This window comes from Microcaecilia unicolor, chromosome 6 (genome assembly GCF_901765095.1).
Source record: "Microcaecilia unicolor chromosome 6, aMicUni1.1, whole genome shotgun sequence".
NCBI lineage: Eukaryota > Metazoa > Chordata > Amphibia > Gymnophiona > Siphonopidae > Microcaecilia > Microcaecilia unicolor.
This window is the reverse complement of record NC_044036.1, coordinates 345,569,464-345,584,823: the sequence shown is the minus strand read 5'-3', so window position 1 is coordinate 345,584,823 and position 15,360 is coordinate 345,569,464. Positions and strand designations below refer to the sequence as shown.

At 44.5% G+C, this 15,360-nt stretch overlaps 1 protein-coding gene across 3 annotated transcripts in view; it reads right to left on the bottom strand.

Annotated features, from left to right (window-relative positions):
- Positions 1-15,360, bottom strand: part of LRRC45 (leucine rich repeat containing 45) — a 39,857-nt gene continuing 24,497 nt past the window's right edge. For all 3 annotated transcript variants that reach the window (XM_030205180.1, XM_030205181.1, XM_030205182.1), the window contains 6 exons: positions 9,219-9,289; positions 7,433-7,525; positions 4,075-4,167; positions 3,591-3,764; positions 766-913; positions 1-671 (listed from right to left, as the gene is read on the bottom strand). In XM_030205180.1, coding sequence (XP_030061040.1) covers positions 475-671; positions 766-913; positions 3,591-3,764; positions 4,075-4,167; positions 7,433-7,525; positions 9,219-9,289 — 776 coding nt within the window. In that variant the 3' untranslated portion in view covers positions 1-474. The remainder of the gene's footprint in view (positions 672-765; positions 914-3,590; positions 3,765-4,074; positions 4,168-7,432; positions 7,526-9,218; positions 9,290-15,360) is intronic.

The following is a 15,360-nucleotide window of genomic DNA, read 5'->3' as shown; positions in this document are numbered from 1 at the left end:
CAGGATGCTGGGCTTGATGGACCTTTGGTCTTTCCCAGTATGGCAATACTTATTTACTGTCATGGTAAAGTTCAGTATATAATGACGTTTAGATTCAACAGGCTGGCTGTGTTCAACCAGCTATCAATTAAATTTAGTCAATAGGGGACAGTAACTTTTTCAACTTTGTTCCTTAAATGAAACAATAATTTAAAAACCATTATGAGTTTACTCAGGTTCCCTTTGTCTAATATTGCACATTTTGTTTAAAGATCCGAAACCATTCATTCAGTGTGACATATACTTTTTCACATCACTGTATTGGTAACGCTGCTCGTGTTTTTCTCCTTTACTGACACAGTAATGCAGTGATGCCTGCAATGTGCCAGCAGCAATTGGCGCTTTAATCTGCTCTGGCAAGGCACACGTATGTCTGACGTCTCATCCACTCAGGCAACGTCTTACAGACCCAGCTGTCACACCTTGAAATATCCTTCATTTTTTGGGGCTAAGCGCTCCGAGGCTGCAACTTTGCACATAGGACAGAACGGCATTCTGAAGGTAGCTGGCTCTCTGAGCCTCCTCATCCTTCATGCGTGAAATCTCGGCATCCTTGAGACGCAGCTTCTCCAGCAAGGAAGCAATTTCACTCTCTTTATCCAGCACTGCCTCACGGTGGTTGTTTAGCTGCACTGCAGAAAGGAAGGCAGAGCATCAAAAGTCTGGTAAGTTTTCTTTTGAAAATCACAGTGCAGAATACCTTCTTCATAAGAAAAGTTTCTTCACCTTTCTGTTGTCTCTCCAGCGCTGCTATCTTCTCTTTTAACCCCTCCTGTGCAGTCTGCTCAGCCAGCAGGTGCCCAATTTTCTCCTGCAACTCCACCTTTACTTTGCTGACCTCAGCTGCTTTCTCCCGCTCTTTCTCTTCCAGGTCCTAGAAGAAAAAAATGTCATAAAAAGAACCAAATGTGATCCCAAGGTTTGTGTCAGGCTCGCTTTGGATTTCTTGGCATAACAGGAAGATAAGTTATTTACAAGTATCTCTAAGATGGCTGTCAGTAAAAAAGAAACAGGACTCAAGTGATGCACTTCCGATATCAGGCTGTTCGGTGAATTTAGCTGTTATTTCTTTTGAGTACATTGTTTGAACTGGAATGGATACTAGTCAGAAGGTCTGAGAAGAACAATGACGTTCTAGGTACCAGAAGGACAAGTCTGGGTCTTTTACTGGTTTGTTCCCATCACAGGAGTCTCTCAGGAGTAAACAAAATCCTCTTGTAACTTAGTCCCAATACAAACGGAGTGGCTCCTGTCGGGCTACAGTTAAGATTGCAAATTATTACTGTCAACTGCTAAGTTGTAAATAGGAACAACAGACATTGCTTGAAACGTCTGTATTCAAATGCCAGAAGTCTAAGAAATAAGATAGGAAAGTTAGAATATATTGCATTAAATGAAAACTTAGATATAATAGGCATTTCTGAGACCTGGTGGAAGGAGGATAACCAGTGGGACACTGTCATACTGGGGTACAAATTATATTGTAGTGATAGGGTGGATCTAATTGGTGGAGGGGTAGCACTGTACGTTAAGGAGGGCCTTGAATCAAATAGATTAAAAATTACGCAGGAAACAAAAACATATCTTGGAATCCCTATGGATTGAAATTCCATGTGTAAAGGGGAAAAGGATAGTGATAGGAGTGTACTACCGTCCGCCTGGCCAGGATGGACAGATGTAGAAATGTTATCAGAAATTAGGGAGGCTAACAAACTGGGCAACACAATAATAATGGGCGATTTCAATTACCCTGATATTGACTGGGTAAAAGTAACATCACATACTACAGTAGAATACGTTTATCCACTCCTACCCCAGCTAAGATAATGTTCAAGCAACTTTCTTTAAATTAGTCTCCTATTTTCTTACTCCTGTTACTGTGTCTTATCTATCAATGTGTTCCATCTTTGCTGATTCAGGAACCAACAAGAGGGGTAACAATTCTAGACCTTGTCCTTTGCTGAGAACATGACCTGGTGCATAGATTAAGTACACAGAGGAAATCCAATACGTTAGCATTTAACATTCAAAAAGGAGACTATGATAAAATGAGAAGAACAGTAAAAACAAAAACAAACCTTAGAGGAGCAGCTGCAAAAATTTACAACAGGCATGGTTGCTGTTCAAAAATACCACCCTGGAAGCCCGGGTCAGTTATATTCCATGTATTAAAAAAGGAGGAAGGAAGGCCAAGCGACAGACGGCATGGGTAAAAAGTGAGATGAAGGAAGCTATTAGAGCTAAAAGAAAATCCTTCACAAAATGGAAGAAGGATCCAACTGAGAATAATAGGAAACAGCATAAGAAATGGTAAGTCAAATGCAAAGCACTGATAAGGAAGGCAAATGGAGACTTTGAAAAGAAGACTGCATAGGAGGCAAAAACACATAGTAAAAACTTTTTTACGTATATTAGAAGCTGGCAAAAGAATCAGTTGGACCACTAGATGACCGAAGGGTAAAAGGGGCACTCAGGGAATACAAGGCCATAGCAGAGAGATTAAATGAATTCTTTGCTTTGGTCTTCACCGAGGAAGATGCGAGAGAGATACTGGTGCCAGAAATGGTATTCAATGCTGATAAGTCACAGAAACAAATCCTGAAAACCTGGAAGATGTAATAGAGCAATTTGACAAATTGAAGAATAGCAAATCACCTGGACTGGATGGTATACACATCCCAGAGTATTGATAGAACTGAAAAATGAACCTGACAGAACTATTGTTAGTAATATGTAAATGGATTTAATCAAGGTAAATCTTGCCTCACCAATCTACTACATTTCTTTCAAGGGGTGAAAGACATGTGGATAAATGTGAGCCGGTTGATATGTGTATCTAGATTTCAAAAGGCATTTGACAAAGTACCTCAGGAAAAACTCCAGAGGAAATCAGAAAGTCATGGAATAGGAGGTAGTGTCCTATTGTGGATTAAAAACTGTTTAAAAGATAGAAAACAGAGAGTAGGGTTAAATGGTCAGTATACTCAATGGAGAAGGGTAGACAGTGGGATTCCAGAGGTGTCTGTGCTGGGACCGCTGCTTTTTAACATATTTATAAATGATCTAGAGATGGTAATAACTAATGAGGTAATTAAGTTTGCTGATGACACAAAGTTATTCAAAGTTGTTATACCACAAAAGGATTGTGAAAAATTGCAAGACCACTTTTACGAGACCGGGCATCCCAAAGGCAGATGACATTTAATGTGAGAACTGCAAAGTGATGCATGTGGGAAAGAGGAACCCAAACCATAGTTACATGATGCAAGGTTCTCTATCTTCACAGGATCCTCAGTTGTGAAGGAGTGAAGGCAAGCAGCTGAGGTCTATGGTTGGATTGGAGGAGCCTTACTGTTGTTTACTGTCATATCAAGCTTCTACAATTCGATCTTCCTGCCCTGTTAAAATGGAGTCTGCTGGTCATCCTATAGAGGTTTTTTAAGCATCTCTTCTTATGGCCACACAAAAAGGATTATGAGTAAGGATTATGAGTATTTTCTTACTACGTGGTCCACATCTGCCACCACCTACAGCCTTTAGAGAGCAAATACCTGATGAAGGCCTTCTATCCGACGCTTCAGCCTCTCAATCTCTAGATTCAGCTGATGGTTCTTGGTCTGCAGCTCTCCTGCTGCCTGTTTCTGCTGGAGGATGTGGGACTGTACCTCATCACGTGACTGAGTCATCAGACGTAGCTTTTCTTCCAGATGAGAAGAGCGCTGTTGCTACACAAAGCAAAACTGAAGCTGAGGATCACAATCAAGAGCTAGAGCTTCCCACTCCAACAATACAGCACATTAAACCCCCTCCCCGCCACCAAACTCATATATACTCCCACCACCACGACACAAGCTCCGATATCCCCCTCCCCAGACACAAGCTCAGATACCCTACCCCCCCCCCCCAGATACAAGCTGAAATACCTCATCACCACCAACACACACAAGCTTAGCCAGTCCCATTCTCAAGACACAGTCTGCTCTGAACAATCTCAGTATCCTTCCTCCGTTTAAGAGAAATAAGGTGCTGCTGTACCTCTTCTGAGCGGCAAATGTTTCGGATCTTCTGCAGCTCTTCCTCTGTCTGTGCCCGCCCACTAGCTGCAGCTGCCTTCTCTCGGCTCAGCTCCTGTTCACACAAAATGCCACACACATCAGGAGGACATATTCTGCTACAAATATTACAGCATAAAACTCCTACATCCGACCAGCTGCTCTATACACACAGATTTGACGCTTTCAGTTCCGGAGCACAGCCTTCCCTAAGCCATATAGTAGTCCCTGCTGCTCTGAGCAGTTTCTCTTAAACCACCCAATAGCTCTAACTTCCCAAATAACAGTGTACATAGTGCATGAAATGGCACCGTTTTCCTGATCACAGGCTTCCTCTATCAGGTCTCTAATCCACTGATCACTCTCACAACAAACACAAATGTACATATGCAAGCAGATTTGTACCATTAGCACATACACTCTTTAGTGTATTCAGGTAACATCATGCATACAAGCTGACGTACAGAGAGACAACCATAAATGTCCCCAAAGCATGACTATGACTATGGAGTGCATGGTATCTGGGGGTGTCTCCATCGTTAACGTGCCTACAGTGTGGCTTAGTAATCAGGGCCCTTAGTTTGTTCTTGATACTTCCATCTTTGAAATGCAAGAAACTGTGTTCCAGGAACAAACTCCTTATTGTTATGAACTGGTGGAAAGCTAGAAGTACCAGTCCTCCCTCTGGAACACTTTCCATATCTTCAGCGTCAACCCTGGGAAAGAACTGTGTATTGCACTCCTCACCTTAACTCTTCTTAAAACATACCCTCCAAGCCTGCTGTTATCCACACCCTTAGATACTTGATATTATCCTTTGTCCACCTGAATGAGATGGGAAAATTAAATCTTACCTGCTCATGCCACCTGATGACTCTAAGTACCGTGACATCCCCTCCTTGAATTGAGGAGTATCTCCTTTGGAGAACCTACACCCTCAAATGACTCCTTGTCTTCGTTCAGAGTCAAATTTGGCCTCTTGACCCTGGGGTCTCAAACTTCCCTCCTGCCTCACTGCCTTAAACAGAATGACTGATGCTTCAGATGAATAAATTCAGGGGAGAATGGAGAAGCCCCCCTCAGGTCCTACGACTGTCAGAGCACAATTTTTTTTAATTAAATGGGGCCAAGTGAACCTTGAAATCAAGACACACCATTGAACCTTCATAATTCCTCTAGGATGTGGTAATATTTATTTATTTATAGCGTCTATATCCCACATATTCCCACCCGAGGGCAGGCCCAATGTGGCTTACAGGAATTTACAGAAAAGCGTACATCAAGTGTACAACAAACAGTCAATGACATTGTAGTGAAACAGGCTAGTGGGGAAATGTGGAAAGAGAAATGGAATTCAATAGGCAGCGGGGCGGGTCAGAAGCGTAAGCTTTCCAGAATAAGGTCTTAAGGTATTTTTTAAAGGTCGGATATAAACCAATTGCAATCCATGTTTAATACAGTTTTAGATTCTGTGAGTCCCACCTTTATCCCTTTAGCATCTCCTTTCTGTCTAATAGTACCCTTCTCCTCCATCGCTAACTCCAGACTCCGTTCCTTTTATCTGGCTGCACATTATGCCTGGAATAGACTTCCTGAGCCACTACGTCAAGCTCCATCCCTGGCCGCCTTCAAATCCGGGCTAAAGGCCTGTTTGATGCTGCTTTTAACTCCTAACTTGTCACTTGCTCGTAACCTTTATTTATTTATTTATTGCATTTGTATCCCACATTTTCCCACCTATTTGCGGGTTCAGTGTGGCTTACAATACATTGTATTGATGGAAATACAATTTGTTACAACTCGATTATGGGTTACATTGTGAGGAGTTAGGGTAGGACAAAGTCAATGTATCATTAAGGGAATAAACAAGGAAAAGAACGATGGAACAGTGGAAGAACAACGGATCTCTTCAATAGTCCCTTTCCCTATGTGTCCTATCTGTCTGTCTTACCCTTATCCCGTATTTGTCCTGTCTGTCAGTCATGATTTAGATTGTAAGCTCTTCTGAGCAGGGACTGTCTTTTCTTCATGTTAAATTGTGAAGCGCTGCGTACGACTGGTAGCACTATAGAAATGATTTGTAGTAGTAGTAGTAAATAACCTCCACTAACAGCTCCACCATGATAGCAAAGAGTAGGGAAGACATCAGACAGCCCTGCCTGGTTCCTTGACCCAAAGTAAAATCTAGGGAGAGTATCCCATTCACCTGAAATGAGCTTTTGAATCTGTGTACACATGGCTTGCGTTCACAAATAAAGTTTTTTTCCCAGTCCCACGTTCAACAGGAATCTGAGCATAAATTCCCTGTGTATCCAATCAAATGTCTTTTCCACACTGACTATAAGAAATAATGATGGAATTCTTCAACCTCATGCCACTAGGCCAAATTCAACACTCTCTGGATGTTGCACCCCACATATCAATCTGGCATAAAGCTAGCCTGACCCTCATGTATAAACTCGGGCATAAAAGCAGCCAGCTTCATAGTTACAACGTTTACCAGAATCTTAAAAAAAGGAGTTTCTTTAGTTAGATGGTACCCATATGTTGAGTAACTGCTGGCTTATTACCATGTATGGAAGCTGGAAAGATAACAGGTAGATTTATCTTTTTTTTCTCTAAGTAATTGCTGAATTTGACAAGTCTTTAAGAAAACTTTTAAGACAACTTTCCTTGTGATTCCTGAGAAAAAGATCCTCACAAACAGAACCTCGAAATCAAGGATTTCTACTTATCTATGAGTGCACATTCACAGATACAAAAACACTCAACATACATGTGTCAGACAGGGGCGTATCTGGAATCCGGCGGTAGGGGGGGCCAGAGCCAGAGAGGGGGGGCACATTTTTGCCTCCCTCCCCCCCCCCGCCTCTCTCCACCCCCTCCCCGCCGTCAACCCTCCCCCGTTGCTTACTTTTGCTGGCGGGGGGCCCCAACCCCCGCCAGCCGAGGTCCAACCCGCAATCTCCATATTTCGTCTTCCTCCGTGGCCATGTGCTTCAAGGAAGTAACGCTGCAGTGCTGATTGGTTGAATCCAGTTCGGCGTCTGACGTCGCAGCGACGTCAGACGCCGAACTGGATTCAACCAATCAGCACTGCAGCGTTACTGCCTTGAAGCACATGGCCACGGAGGAAGACGAAATATGGAGATTGCGGGTCGGACCTCGCCAGCAAAAGTAAGCAGCGGGGGAGGGTTGACGGCGGGGAGGGGGGCCAGGGCGAAATCTGCGGGGGCCCAGGCCCCTGTGGCCCCACGCAGATACGCCCCTGGTGTCAGAGAGAACCAACTGTACACAAACACACTGATCCAGCTGAGCATGCATCCGCTGCATCCTCTCACCTCCTCCAATCCAATGCGAATGGCCTCCAACCTTTGAACCCTCTCCTGCAGGGATCGCTCACTTTCCTCCATGTGACGAGTCATGTGATCAACCTGCAGAATACAGAACACACAGAGAGGAGATGATAGATGTACACACACAGGGTGAGGCAAAAAAAAAAAAAAGAGTTTTCTCTGCAATCATTTGGAATTTCAACATGAAATTTGACAGTTTTGTTTGCTGTTACCATCTACGTTTATGTGCAGAGTGATATAAGATTATCTTTAAATGTGGGGAAGTTACAGACTTTTTAGCATGACAACTCAGTGATTTTTGCACGTTCAAAACTATCTGCATTGTAAAACTACCATTATTTGAACCCCCCCCCCCCCAGGGTATCAGCTTACTGTTCATGAAATCACAGTGTTGTAGACTTTTGTCTGGGGAGCAATATTGGAGGCCTATTACAAGCTTCACCTAAAGACACAAAGAATCGCCAAATTCAAGGAAGTGCTACAGATGATCTGGGAAAGCCTTTCACAGGGACCAGTGAACAGGGCTGTTAACAACTTCCCAAAGCGACTGAAGGCCTGTGTTAAATCTGGGGGTGGACACTTTGAGCATTCACAGTGACTGCGAAATTCTGACACATTAATTGTATCGATTGAATGACATTATTTTATAGTGTTTTAGCTCAAACCTTTTTGACGCACAAAAATCGCTAGGAAGTAATGCTAAAATATCAGTGACATCAACATAGCTTAAGATAATTAAATGCTGTTTAATGCAAGGCTGATGACGAACTAAGTATGTAAAATTTCACGATGAAATTCAAAGCAGTTGCTGAGAAGACCTTCCCCCCCCCCTGAATTTTTTTTTTTTAATCTATACCTATCTAACTAACATCCTCTCCTCCTCACACACAGCAGAGAGGAAACCATGTGCACCAAAAGGCGGACACTGAACAAGGCTTACAATATCTGGATATTGTCAGTAACACATGATGTGCAGAGAACACACATCTATATTAATAATTCTCACCTCAAACATTCTGAAGCTCACTCTGTGGCAGGGAAACCCTGGAGCCCTGCACTTAGGCTGTCACCACTCACTGTCACTCATGCACCACTCTCACTGATAGACCCACCCACAGCCATGCCCCTTCCGCACATAATTGCCTACCTCAACGTTCTAATGAAGCTGCAACTTCCGGTTTGTGAGGTGCCAGAGATCGGAATTTAGCCCCATTACTATTTGCCCCGCCCTCGCGTCAAACGTGATGACGTTCAGGGTGGAGCTATGACACTTGACCAATCGCATCGCTCCGCCCTCAATGTCATCAAGTTTGACGCGAGGGCGGGGCATACATCGATCTACTACGCGACAACGATTGGAGGGAGTGAGCCAGGCAGGCTGTAGGTCACAGGCAGCGAGGGAGCCAGCCAGCCACTCTCTACATCATGGGCTGGGTCGCCGGCCGGGGCGGGGCGCCCACGACCACCCTGAAGCATGGAGGGTAAGTCTAAGTCCAGCATCAAGGGGAGGTGGATGGGAACGAAAGCGCCTTGCTAGCGCTTGTTTCATTGGCCTCAGAAACGGGCCTTTCTTACTAGTGCATATATATTTATCAAAAGTATCAAAATGTCACTGACAATTTTCACAGCTGTTTCCATGGGTAAACTAATGTTCTACATGCAAAAATGTTTCGTAGAGGGAGGCTCTCCTGGGGATGGGGTTGAAGCTTGATTTAGAAATCTACACCTACTTTTGAAAATTCAATAGCATTTCATATTCCTTAATACTCACCTCTCTGTGCCGCAGCGCCTCAGCATCTTTGAGTGCTTGATGAAATCTCTTCTTCTCACTTTCAAGGCGCTCTGGCAGGTTAAAAGAATGAGAACCTCAATGACAGAGACGGTGAATCTCTAGAGGCAGAGCAAGTGACAGACAGAGCATATGTCAAAGAGCCAAAGAAAGAGACAGCACATCCCAATAAGAGAGAACGAACAGGTAATCCAGCCTCAGACTCAAAGCAGAGCCCATGCAAGACCTAAACTCTGCCAAGTGAGCAACTAACTCAGTCTCAGAGAACAAGGATGGCAAACCAACTCTGCAAGATTAAACTCTACCAAGGGGGAAAGTAACCTAGTCCCAGAGAACAGAGGCAGCCCAAACAAGATCCAGCAAACGGACCTTGTGAGAGACCAGGTAATCCAGCCTCATAGCACAGGGCAGAGCCCCTCATTTCTGAAATCCTTCTAGTTCAGAGGTTTCAGGCCTTAGGATGCTGCCTCCTGGTCACCATCACTTGCTGATGGAAGGAAAAATTATGCTGATAATTTTCTTTCCTTTAGTCCTATCAGACCAGTCCAGAAGTTGTGGGTTATGTCCATCAACCAGCGGATAGAAATAGAGAAACAACACAGTTCTGTGTGATTCTCCCCTTTAGGGCACCGTGCATCCACAGAACGTTCAGTATTTCAAACAACCATGCAACGGTATCCATGTCTCATTTGTGGTCAAAGATCATTTTCATCCATTACTTTTACCAAACAAGACTCCACTCTTCTACATTGCTGACACATAGGACTCCTTTCACACGCTTAATGCTAAGAAGCCCATAGCAATAAAATAGACTTCTTTGCATTTAACGCATGCTGTTAGCACACCTTAATAAAAGGAGCCTGGTTCTCTAACTTGGTCAGGAGCTGCCTCATACCCTAATAAGATACGGTAAAGGTAGAAAAAGTTAGAAACAGTCCAAACTGAAAAATTCAGAAAGAAAAAACAGTTCAGAACTGAAGCATATACATTAAAATTTAACAAGGAAGGGCCGCTGGACTGGTCTGGTAGAACTAAAGGAAAGAAAATTATTAGGTAATTTCTCCTTCCTTAATAAGACTAGTCCAGAAACTGTGGGATGTGGCAAAGCAGTTCCAAAAATGAGTGGGACTGTGTAATTCTTGGCAGTATACTTTCACCTATGATTGTGGCTGTCACTTGTGTCCACCAATTCAAAACCCAAAAGGTCAGAGAATATTAGTAGAAATAGCTATATGGTTCCTCTACTTAAAACTATTAGAGTCTCTGGAACATCACCCACAAAATGTATTATTTTAAAAAATGTATAAACCACACAATCCAGTTCTAGGCAGCTCACAATAAATATACACAGTAAAATAATAAATCTAAAACGACGACAGCAATTAAACTACAGTAAACCTCAATTAGCACATCAAAGAGCATCATCCTCTCTGCAGGGGCACCAAGCGAGATCACTTGAGTAGAGAGCAGAGAGTGAGGTCCGTCAGGTTTTGTCTCTAGAGGATTATGTGTATTTTCTTTCTACCTGGTCCACATCTGCCACCTCCTGCAGAGAGCAAGCAGGGAGGAAAAAAGCAGCTCTAACCTGCTGGAGATGTTACCTTGACCTAATATCTCAGTAGAGAATTGGAATGGCACAATACTGGCATGACCAAGAGTGACCTTGTAGCCTGATGTCTCTTCTGTTTTTAATAACAGAAGGAAGAGGGGGAAAAAAGTCTCGATCTGGTTAAGTGATATATCCATGCCACAAAGCTACCAGAAAGAGGTTGAAGAATCCAGCAACCAACAGTACTGAGCAGGACCATGAATTTATTTGTTACATTTGTATCCCACATTTTCCCACCTATTTGCAGGCTCAATGTGGCTTACATAGTATCGTAAAGGCGTTTGCCAATTCGGTTGATACCAAATACAAGGTTATATTGTGGTCAAATGAGGTAGGTGTGAATCAGGCATCATGAGGGTCAAGGGAATGAAGATTGTAAATTGTCCAGTACGATCATTGGTTATGCTGTATTGCTGGGTGTGGGGGATTTACGTTGGATCGGTGGGATAGGCCTTTTTGAAGAGGTGGGTTTTTAGTGATTTCCTGAAGTTTAGGTGGTCATGGATTGTTTTCACAGCTTTTGGGAGTCCATTCCAAAGTTGTGCGCTTATGTAGGAGAAGTTGGATGCGTAAGTTGTTTTGTATTTAAGTCCTTTGCAATTTGGGTAATGTAGGTTTAGGTATGATCGTGATGATCGGATTCTGTTTCTGGTTGGTAGATCTATGAGGTCTGTCAAGTATCCTGGGACTATGCCATAGATAATTTTGTGGACCAAAGTGCAGATTTTGAAGATGATCCGTTCTTTGATTGGGAGCCAGTGCAGCTTTTCTCGAAGGGGTTTAGCACTTTTGGATCGTGTTTTACCATATATCAGTCTGGCTGCTGTGTTTTGGGCGGGCTACAGTTTTTTGAGTTGTTCTTTACATCCTGCATAGATTCCATTGCAGTAATCTGCATGGCTTAGGACCATTAATTGTATTAGGTTTCAAAAAGTTTCCCTCGGGAAGAATGGTTTTATTCGTTTGAGTTTCCACATTGAATAGAACATTTTCTTAGAGGAAGTGACGTCAGCGAAGCGAATGGCTGCTTAAACGCTGAGCTCCAAGGCACCCGCGGCTAGAAAGCAATCTCCTTCTCCCCCACGGTGGCGAATTGATAGCCAACAGAGTTATCAGAGATACCCAGATAGTGGTAAGGAAAAATTCAGGATGCAGGCGAACGGAGGAGCGGTAAATCTTACGCAATTCGCGTTTGAAGGCAGTGCGACGCAGAAAAAAAAAATGGCGGAACAGCCGGCACTGACCGCGTGCACACAAGACACGGCGCCAGAACTATTCACCTCTCAAGAACAAACAGATAGGTTGGGAGAAATCCTACCCGAGTTACGGGACTGGCTGCAGGAAATAAGATCTGATCTGAAGGTGGTTCGGGAGGAACTCACGAACCTGGGGGCCAGCTTGCGAGGAGAAATCGCGGAGATTGGCCAAAGAGTAGAAGAAGTAGAAACGCGAATGGAAGACCATACGGAGGCTCTGACAGCAGTTGAATTGCAAATCTCTGATATTAGTTTGGGGCAACAACAAATTAATGACAAGCTTGAGGACTTAGAAAACAGGAGCAGGCGCTGCAACCTCCGTTTTCGAGGCCTACCAGAGACTCCTGCCTACCGTGAGGCTGAGAATGTGATACAAAAAGTGGCTAGTGCGCTACTATTGACGGATGGAACCGAGGTGAGCCCAGAGGACATCAAACTGGAAAGGGCACACAGGGCGCTGGGCCCGACAAGACAGAATCTGCCCAAAGATATCATCGTGTGCTTTCGAGAATATGGGATGAAGGAGAAAGTGTTACAAGCAGCTCGCAAAAGCACAGAGTTTAAATGGGACACCCACCGCATAGAGGTATATCAAGATCTGGCAGCGGCGACATTAAAGCGGAGAGCTGAATTGAAACCGGTCACAGCGAAGCTACGAGAGATGGACATACGCTATAAATGGAGACATCCTTTCGCACTGGTGTTTTATAAAGAAGGCAAAATGCAGCAGATTCGAACGAGAGCAGAGGCACAGCAACTGTTCCCAGAGGGGCTGGCCGAGATCCCACCAAGTGCAGGAGGAAAAAGAGGCCACTCGGGAGGGAGGGCCACCCAGCCAAAATGGCAGCGAGCAGGACGCAACAGGCTGCAGAGACAACAATCAGCAAACCGTTTGACTTGAGATTCCCGGGGCTGAAGCAAGCAATCTTAGCGATTGGAGAATACAGCCCCCATGGCGTGCTGAGAGGACTGAAAAGATGATTGAGTGGTATCAAAAAGAGGGGTATATAGAGATGTGGGGGGGGAGGGATTGAGATGCTTAAAGTATTGATTTTACATGTATATAGTTGAAGTTATGTATCAATGCTAGAAAAGAACGACAATAGGGTGTGGAGGAGCCACTTCCTTCACGGGTAGCACCTAGCAACTAGAAGAAGAAGGGTGCTTAAAATGTATGAAGAGGAGGGGGTGGGGGGAGGGGAGGGAAAAGGGGGAGGGGGGAGGGTGGGAGGAGCAGACAGATATGATATAATCAAACGAAGGGAGACCCCGTGGGGAAGGCCAGAGGAAGCCTGGAGGTACGAACAATATAAAAGCAAATGTCATGGCTCTTAACTGTGTAACGTTGAATGTGAGAGGGCTTAACTCCCCGCAGAAACGCAACCAGATGTTTAGAGAAATGCTGCGTTTGAAGGCAGATGTTGTGTTCCTCCAGGAGACGCACTTGAAGCGCGGGCATGAAAAATTGGTCAAACATAAACGATATCCCCTAATATACTATGCATCTAATATTGCAGGAACCAAAAGCAAAGGGGTCCTAATAGCGCTTTCCAGTGCGTGCCCATGGAGTGTGAACGAAGTGATACGGGACCCCGGGGGAAGGTATTTGATTCTGGTGGCCACAATGCTAAATGTGCAGTACACTTTGATGAATGTGTACGCTCCCAATGAAGACCAAGGGGGGTTCATAAAAGAAATAGAGGGAGTAATTAGGAGGAGAGCAAAGGGCCTTCTATTGATTGGAGGCGACTTTAATGTCACCTTAAATCCGAGCGTAGATAACTCAGGGGGGACAGCAGGCTATGCCCAAAGGGATAGAGATGCAATGAATGAATGGATGGCCCGCGAGGGCCTTGTGGATATGTGGAGGGAAATCCATGGGACTGAAAGGGACTATACATATTTCTCCCCTAAGCATAAAACGTACTCACGCATAGATTACTGGTTGGGGGAGGAAACCTTTCGAGGCAAAATTTATAGGACTAAGATTGAGCCTTGCTCCTGGTCAGATCACTGCTCGGTCAGCATAGAGCTAAGCCTTATAAGAGAGAAGAGGGGCCACAGGAATTGGCGTATGAATGAAGCACTTTTGTTAGACCCTCAGCATGCAAGTGCAGTGGAGAAATGTATTGAGGAATACATCCGGTTGAATGACAATGGAGAAGCACGACCGGTGAGTGTATGGGAAGGTATGAAAGCGGTGGTGCGAGGGCATATCATTGCGCTGCAATCTCATGTAGATAAGGAAAGGAAACAGGGAGAGGCCACACTGCGGCAGCAACTAGACAATCTGGTAAAGGCACATAAGGCAGACCCCAGGGATAATGAGCGAGAGAGACAGATACAACAAATACGTAGACAACTAAATGAGACCCAACTAGCGGAAATAGCAGCTCAGTTACAAGCAGCGCAGCAGGAGCACTTTGAGTTCGGGAACAAGGCTAGCAGGTTATTGGCCCGTAAACTGCAAAAACGAGCACAACGTAACTCTATAGCTGCTATAAAGTCGGAGGGTGGAGAGATGTGCACCTCCACAGGGGCTATACAACACGCTTTTTGGGAATACTATGGCCAGCTTTATGAGAGGGAGCAAACTGCAAATAGGGAAGAGCAGGAAGAGTATATAAAGGACCTGGGCTTACAGGGGGTTTCAGAGAAGGACCGGGATGACATTTCAGCGCAAATAACAATAGAAGAAGTGGAAGAGGCGATAACAGGGATGCCTACACATAAGGCTCCAGGCCCAGATGGCTTCCCAATCAGATTCTATAAGATGTTTAAGAAATGGCTTGCCCCCCTGCTACTGCGGGCGATTGGGTCCTTCGACGAGGAACATTCACTGCCATACTCTTGGAGAGTGGCAGAGGTAGTACTGATCTTGAAGCCAGGGAAGGACCCGCAGAAGTGCGCGTCGTACCGACCCATATCCCTGCTAAATAATGACTACAAAATCTTTACTAAAATTTTGGCCAATCGATTGGGAGGGATAATGCCTCGTGTGGTCCATCAGGATCAAGCGGGGTTTATTGAGGGACGTCAAGGCAGTGACAATATAAGAACCCTGATGCATGTGATCCAACAGATTGAGGAGGAGGGGAGCCCAGCCCTGCTGCTGTCGATAGACGCAGAGAAGGCCTTTGACCGGGTGGACTGGGCCTTCCTGCAGTCTTTGATAGGGAGGATGGGCATGGGTGAGAGATTTGACAAGTGGATAAATCTTATATATGATAAACCTCTAGCCCTACTTAAGATCAATGGG